Below are 21,161 nucleotides of genomic sequence, written 5' to 3' on the forward strand. Positions count from 1 at the left end.
TTAAATTCATTTTATCTTTTCTGCTATGGTGATATTTTAAATTCATTTGGACTATTCTACAATAGTGGTATTTTAAATTCATTTGAACTATTCTACAATTGTGGTATTTTAAATTCATTTTAACTATTCTACAATAGTGGTATTTTAAATTCATTTGAACTATTCTACAATAGTGTTATTTTAAATTCATTTCTTTTCTGCTCATTATGGTGATATTTTAAATTCATTTTAACTTTTCTGCTCATTATGGTGATATTTTAAATTCATTTTATCTTTTCTGCTATAGTGATATTTTAAATTCATTTTATCTTTTCTGCTATGGTGATATTTTAAATTCATTTGAACTATTCTACAATAGTGGTATTTTAAATTCATTGGAACTATTCTACAATTGTGGTATTTTAAATTAATTTTAACTATTCTACAATAGTGGTATTTTAAATTCATTTGAACTATTCTACAATAGTGGTATTTTAAATTCATTTGAACTATTCTACAATAGTGGTATTTTAAATTCATTTCAACTATTCTACAATAGTGGTATTTTAAATTCATTTGAACTTTTCTGCTCATTATGGTGATATTTTAAATTCATTTTAACTTTTCTGCTCATTATGGTGATATTTTAAATTCATTTTAACTTTTCTGCTCATTATGGTGATATTTTAAATTCATTTTATCTTTTCTACAATAGTGGTAATTTAAATTCATTTGAACTATTCTACAATTGTGGTATTTTAAATTCATTTGAACTATTCTACAATTGTGGTATTTTAAATTCATTTGAACTATTCTAAAATTGTGGTATTTTAAATTCATTTGAACTATTCTACAATTGTGGTATTTTAAATTCATTTGAACTATTCTACAATAGTGGTATTTTAAATTCATTTGAACTATTCTACAATAGTGGTATTTTAAATTCATTTCAACTATTCTACAATTGTGGTATTTTAAATTCATTGGAACTATTCTACAATAGTGGTATTTTAAATTCATTGGAACTATTCTACAATAGTGGTATTTTAAATTCATTGGAACTATTCTACAATAGTGGTATTTTAAATTCATTGGAACTATTCTACAATAGTGGTATTTTAAATTCATTGGAACTATTCTACAATAGTGGTATTTTAAATTCATTGGAACTATTCTACAATAGTGGTATTTTAAATTCATTGGAACTATTCTACAATAGTGGTATTTTAAATTCATTTTATCTTTTCTACAATCGTGGTATTTTAAATTCATTTCATGTTTTCTGCTATAGTGGTATTTTAAATTAATTTTAACTATTCTACAATATTGGTAACTCCTAACATTTACCCAGCAAGCATTACACCCAAGTCACGGACTAAAATTGTTGACTCAATAACGGGGCCACCAAGGCGATTCTGAAAGCCAGGTTTATTGATACCACAGCGCTGGGTTGAAGCTCATTCCGTAAGCGGATGCCCACGAACCGAGAGCCTGTACATCCCTTTGTAGCGAATGAGAATCGGCGAGGATTTTAATACCACGACCAACCTTCGAGCTGATATGTTTTATTTCTACATCCTGGATCGATACCTTCCCGGTAAAAGATATTATAAACTTATGTTAAAAGCAATATCTTGTAACTAAATTTTAATTTTTGCTTTTGCGATCGTTGTAAAAACTTGGTCGCGTGTTTGCGTTTGTTCGGAGGATCGCGGCGCTGAGGGGTCCATTTGATTGGTTGATATTTGAGGGCTTCCTCCCAACCCTCTCGGTTGCCTAGAAACGGCAAATCCTTTCCAGAGTACTCTCTAGATTCTCTCGTATCGGCGTTCAGTGTGGAGTCGTGACAGACCCGGTAATCAAGGGTATATCGCGGCGCGGGTTTCGCCGTTTGTTGGCGCTTGCCTCACCGAATGTTGACTTTACTATAAACGGTGACAGGCGCCCACTTCTCATTTCAATACTCATTCACACTCGCGGTCGTCGTGGCACCTCAGAGACACCCTATTCCGGCTCATTAAACAGCGGAGCGTCTCCGAGCAACCATATACTTGTTTCCTATTTCGTTGGGAACCTATTATTTCAATTTATAGTAACCACCGTTACTAACATGTTCAAAGTCAACGGACCATCGCTAGCGTGGATTGTCACTTCTATTTTAGCAGGTATTTGTGGTTTTCACTTTTATCTATTACTTGTTGTTACAATTACCTTTGAACGTGAGCGATTTGAGTTAGAAGTCTCCGTTTGGTCTCGTTTAGAGTAACACTCATTAAAATGCTCAATCGAAATTTATCCAAGCCTCGCGCTGATTTATAAAAATGCTTTTTGGAAGTTTCTTAAACTATGACTAGGATTTATTAATTAGTAATTTTAACAGTTTTAGAGAAAGTAGTACGCGCGGTTAATTTTGAGCCGAATGAAATCTGCGTTGAACCCGCGAAAGAACGTGTTTTATTTTTAAGGTTGAGTTGGAGAATTCTCTCGTAAGAGATAAGCAATTTCATATTCGAAAAGTCGATTCTTCTGAAATTGGTTTTTTTTTAAATGACCTCGTACTTTACAGACGGTTTACTCAAGCTCGCGATTAAAATTATGCGTTTTAATTTATGTAGACGAATTAAACGTTTTTGGTCCATTTATAGAGTTGTTGTTTTAAGATGTGGGATGGTAATGAGAAATCGTGTTCCTACGTAAACGGCTGATTTTTCTGTAAATTATCACGATGAGTTTGGTCCACTAGCTTGAAAGGGGAGTTTAACGGTTTTTGTTTTTACCACCTGAATGGAAGGCGATAAAAGTCGCTAGATGACTTGGGTCTAGGGTGGTGCCTTGGGTGTTAGCCTAGCTGATTATTATTTATATAAAGTAATTCAACGTGAATTTTATTGTTTTGACAACCCCAGAGCTAGTTGAGACGTTTATAATCTTAACCCGTATTAAAGGGCCTACGAACGACAAATAAGATATACGTATATAAAATATAAGATATACTTCTAGCGAGTCAAAGTTTCAACGAGCATTTCGTAAGCCTAACAACTTTGGGCTAAAGAAACGCATTAACAAAACAGAAAACACACTTCTTTTCTTAATTTCTGTATATTACAGTTTTTATTGAAACAAAATGTTTGACAAACACCCGAGGCTCCGTTTAAAACGCTTCAATGGGTATGTAAAATAAATGGAAATGACTGTGGGGGGTTTATTGTAAAGATAAATAATTTTCAAACGGGCTTCCGTAAAGGAGTGGAAATATGTCGACTTTTTCGAATGGCATCACTTGAAAAATAGCGTACGCGAAAAGTCAGCGTATGTAAATCAGCTCTCGCAGAAGGCTGGCAAATTTCGACCGAAGCCACACAAACGAATATAAATGTATTTTAAAATGGAGTCCCAAAAAATACTTCAGGGAATGTTTTGAATGTTTTTAAAATTGCCAACTTGGCAGTAAATATCTCTCTGTTGACGTACGGTCTCACATTCCGTATTTAACCGGGGATGAAGATGAACGCACCCTAAAGTCTAGTTTGTCCAAGTTTAAAAGTCACCGACGTAGCAAATCCACGACCGAAATCACGTCTAAAAGGGAATAGAAAAGCTCGCCGACGTCGTGCTCGGATATCGAAATAAAAGATTTTAAAGTTTTATACATTTTTAAAGGTTAGAAAACATTTATAGCTCCCTATATACGACTGGGTTAAAAGGTTTTTCATCGAAAAGTTTGGTTTTGAAGGTCCCAAATTACTAGATCCGATATCCGTTCAATTTCTACGAAACAGCACTTAAGCGTAGTCTAGGGGCCCGTGACATCTTTTCGATCAAGACTTAATTTTTTTTTTAAGTGGCCGTTTTTGAGTATTTCTTTAACTAGCTATACGTTATGACGTTGTTATTAATAACATAAGCGGGTGCTGTCGTTCTCATAATGTTTGCCTAAGGTCTTCGGGCGTGGATGTTTCTACTTACATTACTCACTTTTAATCTTCCGTTCTTGGATAAACTTTACCGCTGTAAGGTAAATAGCTCCAAAGGTTTTCTATAACGGTCTAAATTTTCTAGAATCTTGATAAGTCGCTCTCCGTTTCGAAGCGTTGCCTAGAGCCTAACTTGACGAACTTAATTAAGTAAATTTTCTTTAAACAAGTATAAATTTGGTTATCAACGGCATACGAATTAACTGACGAGGAGACTACCCGAGGTGATAATCACCGATTTTGTTGAAACTAGGTGGGTATGTAGACCTTATGGTAACATGAAATTTCACCAAGGGAAAAGTTGCAATGGGCATTAGTTTCGCCATGGCAACCGAAAATGTTTTTGGCAACACAGTATGTATATGGGAATTTTATTAATTTTGATAAAATTCATTTATTACCGTCGATTTGGCGATTAGTTGGTAAATTTCGCTTTTCTCCATTTTACCGATTCTGATCAAATTTGATCAAATTGACCATCATCAAAATATCATAAAATTAATTTCATTTGTCAATTTTGATCTATTTTTTTTGGTTTTGAAAATTTTCACAGGGGGATAGAAGCGCTCAGATTCCCATGTTATTTTCAATGAGAAAATATACGTACTGTGTTGTCAAAAACATTTTCGGTTGCCATGGCGAAACTAATGTCCATTGCAACTTTTCCCTTGGTGAAATGTTACCATAAGGTCTACATACCCACCTAGTTTCAACAAAATCGGTGATTATCACCTCGGGTAGTCTCCTCCGTGAGAGTAGCGAAGTGAAGTGATGAGGTCACGCGCAATCTAAGAATTTATAAGACAAATAACCCTTCAATATAAATGTTTATGGCTGAAACCCGAAGCGAGTTATCTTATTCTCGAGCCATTAAGGCTCAAGTCTCGCAGCGTAAGTACGTGGAATTATATTCGAGGTAGTTAGTTTCCCGCGATGGGCATTTTCTCAAAATCCATTCTCATCTCAAAAGCCGCTCGTCTTAACCTGATATATTGGTTTCTAATAGTGGTTTGGATAATGTCTCGCTCTCAGATCAAACGGGTAGGCTCATCTCTTATGAGGTACGAGCTCACTCATTCGCTCAATTTTCCAATTGGTTACGGCTAAAGCCTGCTCTCACGCTCAGCTCCAATAATAATAATCGATCTACGCTCGTCTCACCGAACTTGGAAAACTAATTAATCCTTTCAATTTATATAGAGCCGCGTAACGGCCAACGCGGGAATTTCTTATTATAATTAATAATATAAGAAAAATTGCTAAGTGTTCGCCCACGGTCCAAAATATTATGAATGATAAAAACCATAGAAATAGCCTTAATACTAAAATACGTACAAAAATCTGCCAACGGATTCACATTCTGCAAAAGGAACGTGGCGAATAATAAATAGCATCCTTGGTAAAAATAAAACCAATTAGCCTAGCTGATTATTATTATTATTATTACGTCTTCAATGATTTTTTTAAATACATAAATAAGAAACTCAAGTACAGAGAATAACAGCTCTTATGATTTTGTAAAAAAACGGTACTAATTAAATGATACCAGAAGTAAATGAACCGAAGTTATCGAAATAGCGCTCAGAATCGGAGAGCGTTTTTCTTATGAAAATGATTAGAAAATTGCGTCAAATAAAAGCTAATTTCCATCCCCGTCTGTTGACGCGATAAATTGCACTTGGGAACAAAAACCTTTTTTTTTTCGGCCTCGGAGCGTGCAAAATGTAACTTCATAAGGAAAACGCCTCCAACATGGGGAGTATAGCAGTCTGATAACTTCGGTTCATTTACTTCTGATGATACTGTTTGAAACGGATGAAACGGAAATCTCCCGAGTTATATAAGGAATTGATGGAATTATCCCGAGCATTGTAAAAAATATTCCGCAATTCATTGTAACTCCATTTGTTTATCTCATTAATTTGTCTTCTAACTCTGGAACTTACCGTAGCCGCTTGAGAAATACAATAATCAAACCAGTTCATAAGAAATGGGACATTAAAAATCGCGAAAATTATAGACCAATAGCGCTACTCTCACAAGGAGACATCCCAAGGTGTTTCTCCCCGATTTTGTTCAAACTCGGGGTTAAGTAGACCATAGAGAAATAATTTATCTATGAGTAGACCTTCGTGTACCTTGAAAGCTCCTAAAGGGAAAAGTTTCAATGGCCGTTCATTTTGCCATGGTAACCAAAAATGTTTTTCAAAACTCAAGTTTAAACTTTCACCGGTGCCAGCTGTGCCGGGTTACTTGGACTGCTGTGTGCTCGTCGTTCCCCTTTAGGAGCTCTCTCCAAAGGGTTTGACTCTTTACCTACGTAGGTAGGGGGTCGGCTGGAGTTGCTACAGCATCCACTCTTAATCCCACTGCTGTGTGCGAAGTGGGAATTGGTCCACCCATTGCTGCACCTTCTGCTGGGTTGAGTGGCTCGCGTCAAAGGTGCGACCATCAGTAGTATAGGATACTACTACCCATGCTGGATTTGTCACCTGTCCGGGCTAGGTGGACGCTGGCGTAGGGCACTATGATGATAGACCTCCGGTGGTATGGTCTCTGTTACTAGGTACACCGGGCTATAAATTCTGACACACTGCCAGTTTGATTATATTAGCCACGAAAGACTGATTAAAAAGCTAAACATAATGGGAATTAGAGGACGATCATTAGATTGGATTAACTAGTATCTAAATAAAAGAACTACAAACAAAGATTAACGGAATAATGTCAAATATAAAAATATTTCATTGCGGAATCCCCCAGGGGTCAATACTGTCTCCAATACTTATCAACTTGTTCATTAATTATCTCATAATGTTTTTTAACGACGGCTCATTAACTTTATACGCTGATGACTCGCTCATAGAGTAAAGCACTCGCACAGAGTGGAAGGCCCTATGGAAGCGCGTGAAACAATAATCCTAACGGGCCATTTTGGGCCAACTTGCTTTCGAGGCGTGAGTAAATATAGTCCGAAGACCGATGGTGTTGTTTTTACATTTTTTAGAGCATAAACTTACTTTTTTATTCAGATATTGTACATAACTTTAGGCCTGCTTGTTTTTTCACTCCTCGAAAACAAGACGTTGCGTACGAAAAGTGTAACAGGTTTCGCTGATAGCCCTCCACTCTACGTGAGTGGTTTACTCCATGGACTCGCTTCTACTGGAAAGTTACGCTTTGCTCACTCTCAATCTATTTCGTAGTAAAACGCTCTTCTCCAAGGGGAAACCTAAGAGCTCGGTGGAAACCCCTTTAACCAGTGAGGAGAAAACTTGCAAACTAAATGCGGAAGGAGTGGTTCCGAGTTTCAACCCAGTCCCACAAACTGGAATCAAACTAGGCTCTTCAAGCTCCGACTCGCTCTAAAATGAGGCGATCGTGCCTATCACTGTTAGTATCAGGCCGTTCCTATCGCGGGGAGGGTCAGTTGCAGAGTCCCCGAGGAAAGATAGCCGTATAATTTAAGCTCCGAAACGTGAACGGATTGAAACTTCGGACTGATAATATGGAGAGATGAAGGGAGAGAAGGAACGAATATTTTAAAGAATTCAGCCGTTGTCTTTTATAGTTCAAGGAATTAGAGTTGTTAATTAGTAAACAAACTACCCCTAATTGAATGCGAGTTAGCTCTTCCATATAAAGCGAAGGAGCCCTACGTCATTTCAAGCCGCTGAGGCTCATCTCTGGACCCTTAATGTCCTTGACGCTTCGCGCGTCCTCATCTGTATAAATTAAAATCATCTCCGGGGAGCCTAACATTAATTTAACGCTGGAGCGTATTACAAACTACACGCCTACGCTTATGTATGGTTTTCGCCGCTCTGCCCACCGGCTGTTCTGTCTCGACTCTAGGAAGGTATTAGTGTCCTTGCTAGGATATAGGAATTTCATTGTCCATCTTCTATCGCCTCTCCGGTTAAGCCTTTGCTACTCAGATCGATAAACCATGGAAAAATAAAAGATTATCCGGGACAGTAATACTCTTCAAAGCGCGTCTTCTCAACGTAATCCTTAATTACCAGCGTCACCTTTGGAGCAAGAGGAGCCCGGTTCGATCCCAGTTTGTGGCCCTTTTTTAAAAGGGTTTTCCCTCATGTTCTTCGGTTTCCACTTTCCACAGTGCCGGATTAAGGACTAGGCCTACTAGGCACTGGCCTATGGGCCCCCACCAACCGAAGACCCCCACCACTGATGAAATCAATGGATTTTTCTTCGGGACACGCGAGTTTTGCGTTTTTACGCTTTTCTTACATAGGGCCCCACCAAAATCTGCCTAGGGCCCCCACCTTCAGTAAATCCGGTACTGCCTTTCCATAAACATTGTTGAGGCTAACGGTAATAGCGAGTGTCGGGACCAGTTATCTCGCGTCGCTTGAAGGGCTTGTCACCACACTCCTACGCACAGGGCCGGATTTAAAGGTGTGGAGGCCCTGGGGCAACATAGGAGTGGAGGCCCCCTAATTATCTTTCAACCAAGTTAAAAAAATTAAGTGTTTAAATAATTTATTGCAGAACCAATCAAATTATAATTTTAACAAATTACAAATGGAACCTTGCGAACTTTTTTCGACGAAAAATCATTGATGATTTCGGTGAAATCCAGCTCTCGGAGTAAATCACTCTCAATGCTAAGTAGAGATAACTTTGATAAGCGGTTTTGTTTCGTCGTAGTTCGTAGCCTATTCTTTATAAGTTTCATTTTGGAAAATGAACGCTCTCCAGTGCAATTCGACACCATTAAAACCAAGTACATTCTCAATGTTATTTCAATGTTTGGGAATGTAGCTCTGAAATTTTGATTTTCAAGAATTTGATAGTAGAACAACTCCCTAGATTGGTCTTTTTGATAGTCCTTTTTGTAAAACTCTATCAACGATACAAATTGAACCAACTCATTACCAAGACTAGGTTCTAAATCGTCTTTGTAAACTTTTACCAAATTTTTCTGCTGCAGCATGCAAATTTGCAGCGGTCATCTCCTCTAAGTGATTAAGAAATCCGAATCTCGTACGTACAGAATCGTATGCGTGCAATCTTTCAGTAAGAGAAACACATAGCGTGATTGTACGTACTGGTCAGTATTTGATATTTCTTTAGCTGCTAATTCGTATTTATCGAACTCACCTCTTTTGGAATCAACAAATAATTTTAATGATTCCAATGCACGCACTGCAGATTCAAGTATCATTTTCGGGTCCTGCAACATCTTGTTTGTAGCATTAAATCGTTCCAAAATGTCGTTCCAAAAGATGGCAAATAGAGCGGTTTCGAGACCACTCATCTTATCCAAAAGATGCGTTGCTTCGTTTCTCACGATGCCTTTTTGCTCCTTATCAGAAGATATGCTGGTTAGAGCTTCTTTGATTTCGGAATAACCGTCGACAATGGCTTTCGTAGCTTCAGCTCGACAAGACCAGCGAGTATCGCTAAGTTTTTTCAATACGTAGAACTGTCCGTTTTTTTTCTTCGATAATTTTTCAGTTAAAATTCGGTATCGTTCTGTACTTGCTGTGAAAAATGTATATAAATTCTGAACGAAATCAAAGAATTGAACAGCCGATGCGCAAGAGTTAGCAGCTGCCTTTCCAACTAAATTAAGAGAATGACCACAACATGGTACAAACGCCGATAAACAATTTTTATCCAAAATCAGAGCTTGCATCCCTTTGTATTTACCACTCATATTTGCAGCATTATCGTACGATTGGCCGCGGCAATCGAGAATGTCAATTTGATGGTCGTTTAAAAATTTTAGTAGCGCATTTGCTGTGGCTTCACCAGTATGACCGCAATTTGGTAAAAAGGTCAGAAATCTTTCCTTTGGCATCGAATCTTCAATATATCGAACAACTATAGTCAGTTGATCGATATGAGATTCGTCGGGCGTGGAGTCCACTGACACCGAATAATACTTGGATTTTTTAATTCTTGATATTATTTCATTGAGGACTTTATCGGCCATAGAGCTGATCAGCTCTTCACAAATCGTAGACGAAAGGTAATTGACATGACCACTCCCTTTGTTTGCATGCTCTTTTAAATGGGTTGCTAGAAGTGGTTCATACTCGGCTAGCAATTCCAGAATACCGAGGAAATTTCCATTTCTCGGTGAACCTATAATTTCATTATCACCTCGGAAGGCTAATCCGCGTTCAGCAATGAATTTAATAGTACTGACGATAATACTGAGTATTTTCCGCCAATATTGTAATTGTTGCGCCTCTTGTATCGCTAGCTCTTGATCGATGCGTCCTTTGACTTTACTACGTTGCACTAAACTCATCACCGATTCCAAGTGAGTCTTTGAAATCTCGTGCTCGGATAGACGATCAGATGCGTGCTTCCAGTCACAAAACCCTTCTCCACTTAATTTCATGTTTTGAGTGGACATCAGTTTACACGCGTAACAATATATTCTACCCGTAGTTGGAGAGAAACAAAGCCAAAATCGGTTGACGGTCTCTTGATTTTGGTTGCGGCGTGTGAACATATTCTTTGAACATTTCCGATTACGAACAAAGTTAGAATGATCTTGTAGAGCTGAATTCTGCAAAGATACGTCATCACAATTTTGAAGTTCTGTGGAACCTTTATGCGCTCAATATTTAATCATTTCTTCTGTAATACCCTCCGGCCAAAGACCAATGTCATTTTTGAAACCACAAAATTCTGCTTGCTCTTGATTCTGATTGTAAGTTTTGACAGATATTGTGGTGTCGCCTGAGGCATCAGCTGGAATATCATTATCTAAAATACTATCCACCAAATCTGCATCTATTGTTGAATCACCTATTGCATTTGCAGGATCTTGGGGAACGTCTTGTTTGGTTGACGTAATAAAGTAATTGGTCAATTTGTGTGTTTTAGCTAAAGTTCCTTCGGTTTTCTTTTCACGTTCCGCTTGAAGTTTCCTCTTCTGGGAACCACTTGCAAATACTCGAGGAGTTTTGTGACGATCACCCATGATTCCACTAGCACTATAAAAAAAGGTTAAGAAAACATGCAACTTAAAAAGGAAACCCCTAAACTAATAAGAAATTTTCTATTCTCAAAATTGGTAATTTGGTAAGTCCCTCCTTTGACGTCGAGGTTCTCAGATAGTGTTTATTGTGTTTTAATTTTAAAAAAGACATCTCAACGGTTGCGGTCGTCACTGTCAATGTTCAGAATAAAACGTAAGCGTTACAAACTTCTGGAAAGCTAACAGCCAAATGTGAAGTAATATAAAATAAGGATTTCGCTACTATAAATGTTTTAAAATTATATTTTCCCATCATAGCTTACGTAGAACGGTAGAAACGTATAATCAGTAAGATTTAAAACGGATTCTTTATAACGGTATATTAGTATTACCTAAACCAAATGTTTTGTCGTCTTGTGTGGTCGCGCACCCTACTACATCATAAAAAAATAAAGAACGCTAAATCCTCGACGAAGTCAGACGAAATTCTATCTACGGTTTTTACTACGTTAATAACCGCCGGACTCATGAAAGCAAAATTTGTATTTGGAATCTTGGATTATACTAATACAGATGCATTTATATTTATGATTTATTATTTATGTATGTTCTTCTTTAATTATGGGCAAAATGTTTGTTGTCAGAATTTGTTTTAATTATAATTGTGTAAATCATTCGGTATTCGTTAGAAAATTGAATAACCACTGCCTAGAAAATTTACCTAGAAGTCTCTTTTGTGGGGCCCCTTTCTTGTGGAGGCCCCGGGCTTTTGCCCCGGTTGCCCCGCCTTAAATCCGGCCCTGCCTACGCATTGTAACCCGGTCACCTGGGATAAAGGCATTAAAAGTAGCTAGATGACTTGGGCCTAAGGTGGTGCATTCTCGTTCCGTTGATAGGCACGCCCTGCTCGTTTTAGAGCAGGTCGGAGCCACGACAGTTTTCCGAACCCTAGTCAAAGTCTTCTAGCCGAGCCCTAATGTATCGCTTTTCATTTTCCCTATAGTATCTGTCAGAAAACCTACCTTTAGAATCCGGGTCCTTCGAAAGTGTGGGCCCTAGATAATTGCCTATATTACCTAGAAAGTAATTTAGCATTTAGAGTAAGAATGAGCAGGAGTTTCAAATAACTGAGAGGAGCTGACTCTAAAAGCTGGTTAAGTGAGCCGATTGTATTCTTTACTCCCCTGATTTAACAACGTGAAATGATATGAAAAGCGTAAGGGTCCGTGTACCCCAGGTTGGGAGCAGTAGCCGCGCCTGGATTTTTGGGGAGGTAGGCCAACCATATGGAGGCCCCCCAAAATTATGGAGGTCCCCCACCACAATTTTTTCAAATCCGACCACGTGAATTATTTAATTTTTTTTAAGCAAGTGGTGCAATTTTTGGGTAAGATGGGTACGCGACGAAAAAATTAGAACTAAAAAATAAACTTCTGTCAAAGAAAAGTTACTCGTACCTTTGGAAGGAATAAAAACAGCAGTGTCGTTAAGCGAATCACTCGCGTTGAATATTGAAAAATTAATAAATAAATAAATTATTTCTCAATCAAATTACAGAAGTTTCTGATATTCAATAATTTTGAGGCCCATATATTAAATTTTGGAGGCCCCTTAAGACGACTTTTGGAGGCCCCTACCAAAATTTCAAGTAGGCCCAGGCCTACCCCGGCCTGTTGCTGGCACCGCTACTGGTTGGGAGTGTGAGCTTAAATGGCGGGATTCTCAGGTTGGGAGAGTGGACATAAATAGAGCGGTTTGCTTACTTTACACATTGAGAACAGCTACGCAATTTCCAGGCGCTCTGAGGCAAAGGGTGAGGACGCCTTTAGTGAGACAGACAGCCCAACAGACATGTCAAACAAACAATTTTCCGAAATAATTTTTGGATTATTGAGCGAGATGATTCAGAATCTAAATACTAGTTTGGTTAAATTTGTGGAAACGAAGAATGTCTCTTAGATGGCACACCCGACAGACACTGTGTTGCTCCTTCAGATACTTATGGGCTTTTCCCAATCACATCGTAGTACTGAGATGCAGCCCAATTTATAGGAAATAGCGGGATATTTAAATTTTACAAGCTAGCTTGGATCGGTTTAATTTTGGTTTCGTTTTTTAAAGAAATGTGTTTTTTAAATATTTATAATTAATCAACGAACATTTAATTCTAGTTTCTCAAACATTTATTTGAATTGAAATACAAAATTTGTACTAGAATTGATAAAGGAATATCTCAGACAGTAGTTTTGCCTTTTGGCTCTTTAAGTGTTGGTTGCACGAAAAATCGATAGTAATAAAAACGAATGAATGCGGGCTTGTTTTGAAGCCCATGACGTTCTCTTTCCAAAAATGTCGAAACAAATTTCCAAGCCTAAGTGTATTAACTTTGAGTCCGAAACTGACCTTTTTCGCTCCCCAAAATCCTGAAATTTTCGGCGAATTTCTCTCCTCCGTAGCACGTGCAATTTGGGGCAAATCAAAGCTGTAGTTTTATTCCTAAAATAGAAGGAACTGAAGTGGAGGGATTCTGTTTACTTGTAGAAGTTTTCAAACCAGAGGTTTTTAATCATAATATTAGGCTTATTATCGAAATAATTTTTTTTTTACGCGCGCGCGACCCGACGCTTTATTAAGAAGAATTTACAAGGAGCCTTCGGTTTTATATCGTTTTTCTACTACGTAGGCTTGTGTATGCCTATTTCAATTACAACCGCGTAGGACTTTTTCCTGGGTGTTAAATCAACCCGCTTTTAATCCCAGATGTAAAGAAATGTATTACAGACAATTAGCCAATGATACGCTTCGCATTTTCTGACGTCATGGGTGCCGAGAAGAATTTTAGAAGTCTGGAAATTCGACGAAAAACTCGATTTCCACCATTTCGTCTTCTTTTTATAATAATTCAAAGACAACTTAACCGATTTTGATGAAATTTTCTGTACTTGCTATAAAATGTTTGCTCTTTCTAATGAATCATTAATTAGCCATAGCTAAAATTTCGTGCAGCCAACACTTTAATTAGTTTAGGTTTGCTGAGATTGTTAGCAATTTTAAAAAAATAAATTTTTAATTAATTAATTTAGAGATCATAAAGAACCGAGTTCGATCGACACGAAAACTTGGTGGTGTTCCCTTTCCTAAGGTACTCCAGTGTAATGAGGTAAAGCCCACAAAAATCTGGAGGGGCTACGTGGCGTCTGTAGCGCCATCCGTGGGAGAAAAATATTTCGCCTAATAAAAAGTCTTAGTGATCGAAGCATATCGCTACAACCCTGACTTGGTGTTTCATTGAGCAAGTAAGGAGCTGTCTTTTTCGCTGAGGCTTGCAAATGATAACTTATAACTGGACTTTCTGGTCTATAAAATCTACGCTTTTACGTCGATTTTTCCGAATTTTATATTATTTTGGTATAGCTCTGGAATTTATTTGTTTCCTTAAATATGATAAAAATAGTTAAGGTTTACAGTATTTTAAAAGAACTTTAGTTAGTTTTCTATGTTCAATAAGCTGGTTGAAGCGCCGAGCAGAATCTACTATCTTTTTTATTGAGCTGAGCGTGAGATAACTTTAGCAGTAATCAATTCAAAAATCGGTTCTATAGACATTAACAGGAATCCATACCTCTACTTGGAATGTTTATCGCGAAAGATTTTCGTCTCGATGTGGCTGACGGTTTTTGTGACGTCACTATGTTAACTTAACAAACAATAACGTAAGAGGGGAGCGCGCGCAAAGGCATTTACTTCTCGTAGGCGGGGCCAAAGCAGTCAAAGGGATCTTACCATACGCGATACGGCAGTATAAGCATTCCAAGTAGAGGTATGGATTCCTGACATTAGAGATATTATATCTAGAGACAAATATGAGGGGCTTGTGAGCTGAGAATGTATTTTGAAAGAATGCCCAATACGATCTCGTAGGTTTCTATATTCTAAATTCACCTTATTATGGCTTTATTGGAAACAACTACAAATTCGAGAAACATCTAGTTATATCATTCTGTTCGTGGGTGGACGTCCACTATTTGTTCTTCAGAGAAAAGATCGTTTCGATTTCTCCGAATTTCTTTATCTACCATCTTAGAAATTGGCAAAGCCACTTCTCAGACGGAAACGCGCGTAATAAGACCATTTGCCATTTAAAATTGGTTTTCGATTATCGGAAATCTTTACGCTAATTGCGATTCTGATATTTAGAATGATTTGATGATTAATGACGTCGATTGCGTAACACTTTTCGTCGAATTTCCATTTTTTCTTTGACTTTCTCGCAATTTCCACAATGCATTGTAGACCAGTTTCTGGCTAACTTGACAATAAAGTCCAAGCTTTCTGAAATTGAAAACCTCGATAGGAACCGAAATGTCGATATTTATATTTTCATTTTTCCGTTGCCTCTCTCTAGTCTGAAACGGAAAAGCTCGATTTAAAAGTACAACGAACTCTTTTAATTGGCCTTTTACGTATAAATGTTTGTTAACTAACTTTGCTTTCGGGGTTTAAATTGATGTCGGCGCCAAGAATTTTAATTTGATAACCCCCTCAATTTTCAAATTAAACTGTATTTTCCATTACGCAACACGTTTCGAAAACGCGTTTAATTTGAAATCTTGTTTGGTTTATTGGATTTTAGGCAAACAGCTGAGAAATGCAGAAATGGTTCAATATTGAGCGGGAATCAATATTAAATTACACTAGACTGCGATTCAGGCTGATTCGTTTTTTTACAGACCTTGAATCGAATAGCAATCGAATCAAGTGATCGACAGGATGTAGCCACCGAAGATTTCCGGTGTACAAATAGTTATTTCTGGAAATCTATACCGGGTGTTACGGGTAAGTATGACATAAATTTGAGGGCGTGTTCTTTGGGTCCTAATGAGTCAAAAATGTCCATGAACATCAGTCTTAAAATGCTTTGCTTCAAAGTTTTAGGCCCACAAAAACCGGGCCCCAAAACAACGAAATAGCCAGTTATGTGAAGTTCGGTATTCTGCCTTGAGCCCAATTGTTTCCATTTGCTAAAAGTGTGCGAATGGTACTTGTTAATGTTGAACACACGAAATGGTACTTGCAAATGCTTACAATGTCTTCCATTTAGTAATCAATTGTTTTATAATGGTGAAACGATAATGACTGATGCCATTAATAGACTTGAGTATTAACAAGGAGAGTACCCGAGGTGTTTATTGCCGATTTTGTTCAAGTCGGCCGTAATGTAGACCTATATGAGATATGAAATTTCCCAAAAGCGTTGCACTACCCATTCGTTTTGCTATAGCAACCGAAAATGTTTTTGATCACTTAAAACAATAAAATCTCCATTTAAAAAAGCATGGGATTTTCTCGGTTTCACAGGGTCCTAGCTACGAAAATTTTGAAAAATTTTGAAAATCACGAAATGTGTAATTTGGACCACATTTAGTTAAATTTCATCAAGTTTGGGTAAATTGAAACATTTTTAGGGTAAATTTGTAACAAATTTTGGGTAAAATAAGGGCAAAATCTTATTTTGGTTGTAAAAGGTCAAAAACATTTTCGGTTGCCATGGCAAATCTAATGGGTAGTGCAACGTTTGCTTTTGGGAAATTTCATATCTCATATAGGTCCACATTACGTCCGACTTTGAACTAAATCGGCAATAAACACCTCGGGTACTCTCCTTGTAAGTATCATAAATTCCACAATGGATTTAATAATACTTTGATAAATGTTTTTAAAGAATCAACATAAATGTGAATTACTTTGAATTGAAGTTACAAATGCAAATTTCTGTTTTATTTTAAAAATACAAAAATTGTTCAAAATGGTCACTGTCGGCTCTAATACAGGCACGAACTCGTCCTACAAACGATTCTCCAACTCTTTCAAAGATTCCAACTGTGTTACGGATAGTTTCACAGTCGTCAACGTCCCGAACTATAGTCTTGTAAACTAAATCTTTAAGATTGCCCCAGAGGAAGAAGTCGGGTAAGATTGCGGTGATTAACATATAAATATTTTAAAGTTAATTATCATAACAAAATATTTGTTTTATATATCTTAATCACAAAATTTGAAAAGTGTCCAAGCTAACACTATCTCTTTAATAATAAATGGGAACCAAGAGGCTCAAGGCAGAATACCGCTATTTCGTTGTTTTGTGGACCTAAGACTTTATTAATAATAATAATAATAATAATAATAATAACCCAAGGCACCACCTTAAGGCCCAAGTCATTTAGCGACTTTAAGTGCCTTTAAACGGGTTACAAAGCATTTTAGGACCCATGTTCATAGGACATTTTTACTCATTAGGACGCAAAGAAAACATTTATGTCACACTTATCTGTAAAACCCTATGTAACCACGATAGATATATAACAAATTTTAAATCTCGGGAAATACGAAGAAATATTGTAAATTTCGAGAAATAAGAAACAATATTTTTAACAGTTCTTCTAAGAATAGATCTTTTTATAAAGTAATGCACGTGGCCTTCTTGTTTAAATGTGACTCTCAAGTCACAGTCTCTTACTTTTACAAGTCTACGAGCGCGCGCTACAGTCGCCAGAGGAATTATAGGTTTTTCTAGAACGCGTGCAAACATGGTGAAAATCGCTCGTGCGAAGAATACACTAATAAAGCTGGGTCTTGTGACGTAAGAGCAACATTTTAACAAGTTGGGCCAGACCACTTTTTGTTGTATAAAATCCACTATTGTCGGAAATATTGAGAAGTAATATAAATACTGAAAATATTCGAGAAATATCATAAATATTCGAGAAATATCGGAAATATTCGGAAAATAATTAGTAATATTCGAGATATAGTGGAAATCTTCGAGAAAAATATTGGGAATATCCGATAAGTATTGGAAATATTCGAGAAAAATTGGGAATATTCGATAAATATTGGCAATATAAATAAATAAATAATAACAATCAGCTAGGATAATACCCAAGGCACCACCTTAGGCCTAAGTCAGCAAGGGACCTTTGGCAATATTCTTGAAACATTGGGAATATTCGATAAATATTGGAAATATTAATTCGAGTAACATTGGGAATATTTGATAAAAAATTTAAATATTCGAGAAACATCGGGAATATTCGACGAACATTGGAAAAATTCGATAATTATTGGAAATTAGAAATCTTCTGTACATATTTTTCGAAGTGGCAAGTCCATCGCGAGTAACAGATGAATGCTGAAAGTGTAAATAAATCGAATCAAGTAATGTATGAACCATCGAATTGTATTATTACTTGATTCGATGTCTTAAACATGGAATCGAGATCATTCACAGGACCCTAAATGATACATTCGCTTTTAGAGTGAAAGTATTATTAGGTATTGTATAGTTAGGTGTCGTTATTATCGTCATAATTTGCGACACCCTTCGCCTAAATTGCTTCGCTAAGTGGCCCTATGAATTGGCTCATTTTTGAGTGGTGGCTCATAACAGTGTCATTTGCTCATTTCCCCGTGAAAAGTAAGCCGTCGAATCTATTTATGACACGTTGTGGGAAAAACATTTCATATGATATCGGCATTTCTATTGAGGCTTCAGGAAATTAATCATTAGATATCTCGTTATCAATAGATAGGAAATTAAAAGGTTTCGCAGTCGCAATATCCATTTGTGCAATTGGCGATCCAGACAATTGGCCTCTGAAACCGTGAAATGTAAATGATGGAATAATCAGTCCGAGTTATTGACGATCATATAGCTAAACCTATTCGATGGGAAACATTTATTATGGCTAGGCTGACCACAATATTGGAAGCTTGTATTATAATATCTCAAGGGAAATCCAATTTGGCCTACCTAAAAATTATTTATAAGCTTAGAGGTTAATGGGATTGGTGAGTGTAGGGAGCTGTTGGCTCGCGTGGCATGAATTGCTTGTAACCACCCTCCTACGCATTGTAGCCCGGCCACCTGTAGAAAACTAACCAAAACGTGAATTTAATTAATTAAACTTAATTTAATTGTAATTAAAATTTGTTAATATTAATTTCGTAAAATTTTAAATTTATGTAAATATTTCTTGTATAATTTTTTATGTAGTTTGTTATTAGTATATAATATTACAATGTTCATTTTATGTATTTTTGTAGTGTAATTTCCTGTATTTTTCTTTAAACCAATATCCTTGTAAAATCCCAACTCTTTGGAAGGTCGAGATTTCGCAAAACATACCAAGAGAGCGTTGGAAAATGCAGGTGCGCTCTTGTACAACTTTCCATGACGCCCTGGTTTTCCCGCGCTCTCTGGCCACTAGTTGGTGACGAAGGTCATACGACCCCCAATTTCCGCCGAAGATTTCGTAGATAGAAAAGTTGTAAACATGGAACTGAGGCAGCGTTGCAAGACGTACCATAATTATGGTGCAATTCAATAATTCTAGCTAGGAATTTCGAACGTACCTTATTTTAACCAGTGTGTCATATGGTACGCCTTTTTGCAATAATTTTAACAGATGTTACTTGGGGTGCGTTCAGTGGACCCTGATCCGTAACAAACCGGATTTTCGAAATTATCAATCGCTGAGCTCCGTCGTCATAATGACGTCATGACTTGCTGAACGCTTTTTATTTCAGTAATCGGTGTTTTTAAAATGGCTGCTAATAATTTTTCTGGTCCGTTAAACCGGAATAAAAGAAAATTATTATATTTACTTGTAAATGAGCTTGCTACTGATGAAATTATCGAAGAAAACGTTTTAGACTTTAGCGGTAACTATGCAATTTCAACTAACTTTTCTTGAACATCCATCTCCAACCACGTGTTTATGACAAATAACACGTCACGCTGACAAAAAAACCGACTACTTCAGTCGGTGACCAAAATGGCTCACCGCTGAGTGTTCTGACGTCAGTTTCAGTCACCGTTGAAAATTAAAATCGCGTTCAGTAAGAAACCGCTGGGACCGGACTAACCGGTGAGGTCCGCTGAACGTACCCCGTATTTTCCATAATTCCGATAGGACTTACCATATTGTCAATAATTTTCGAACCCACTAAAATTTTACACGTCTTTGTTTAAATTAAATCTTGAAGTCGCTAACGGAAATTTTTGTTGTTTTTTTCTTGAAAATTGACTTTTAATTTAAAAAACTCACAAAATTTTCGAAACAAGCTTACATAATGCTAGCAAAATAATTTATCCAAAAATAGAGACTTGGCACTCCGTAGCTTTGGCCATGGCCGCCATTGTGGTCATATTTTTCTCCCCACGATAAAAACTATTGAAAAAAAACTATGACGTAGCACTGCCAAGTCCCTATTCAATAAATTTGGAGCTCGTGTACTATAATTTCCTTTTTAACATCTGGATACGATGAACTGAGGGTCAGAGCCAGGGTTGGACATAAGGATATTTTTTTAGTAGTCACTGACGGGGGGGGGGGTAAAAAGGACAGGCGACGTTTTTCTTTGCCCCTCAGAATTAAAATACTAGTTTATTATCACTTAAGTAGGATTGATGAATGCTGAATATATGATATTCCCCATTATTTATGTCCATCAGGGCCGCCTTATCCATAAGGCAGACTAGGCAAAGTGCCTAGGGCCTACGGAACGTTTAGGAAACATTAGGGCCTACGAAGGTTCGAAAAGTCGGTACATGAGAGATTTTTGCCTAAGGCCTACGGAAAGATTAAAACGGCCCTGATGTTCATTCCTGGTCAGAACGGATTCAAGGAACCAAAAAGTATTTTGGTCAATATTTGAAACCAAACCTATAGTAAAAATAAATATAAACCTTTTAAACTAAGACTTTGTAGTTATTGTAGTTATAAGCACATATATGCGCGATTAAATAAAGTAGCGAGACAAAAACATAAATGCTCTCCTCGGTCTGGTAGGATCCCGTTAAGGAAAATACTAAACCACCCGAATGAAAGGCAATAAAAGTCGCTAGATGACTTGGGCCTGGGTGGTGCCTTGGGTATTAGTCTTGCGGATTATTTTTATATATCAATTGTGTATACTTTCGAAACGCGAATAATTAAATCGCGGTCGTAGTTTGAAATTTATTTTAACTTCCCAAAGACCAAATGTTATTTTATTGTTCAGATCCTTGGTCTGAAAATCCCTTTCCTCTATTTAAATAAATTAATGACTGCGGAATTACACTAAAATATAATTAGAAGGTCCTTAAAAATAACTACATCTTGATACTAGAACGTAATCAGTACCGCAGCGGAAGACTAGGATCGAATAAATTAAGATTCTCTCTAGCATAACAAAACGTGTAA

At 37.0% G+C, this 21,161-nt stretch overlaps 1 protein-coding gene across 1 annotated transcript in view; it reads left to right on the forward strand.

Moving 5' to 3' along the window:
- The first annotated feature begins 1,355 nt into the window (after positions 1–1,355).
- LOC149941498 (uncharacterized) overlaps positions 1,356–21,161 on the forward strand; it is a 57,216-nt gene continuing 37,410 nt past the window's right edge. Inside the window, exon 1 of the mRNA XM_090179474.1 lies at positions 1,356–2,144. Coding sequence (XP_090035600.1) covers positions 2,090–2,144 — 55 coding nt within the window. The 5' untranslated portion in view covers positions 1,356–2,089. The remainder of the gene's footprint in view (positions 2,145–21,161) is intronic.

Source organism: Leiobunum rupestre, chromosome 6 (assembly GCF_980474605.1).
Source record: "Leiobunum rupestre chromosome 6, qqLeiRupe1.1.hap1, whole genome shotgun sequence".
Classification (NCBI taxonomy): domain Eukaryota; kingdom Metazoa; phylum Arthropoda; class Arachnida; order Opiliones; family Sclerosomatidae; genus Leiobunum; species Leiobunum rupestre.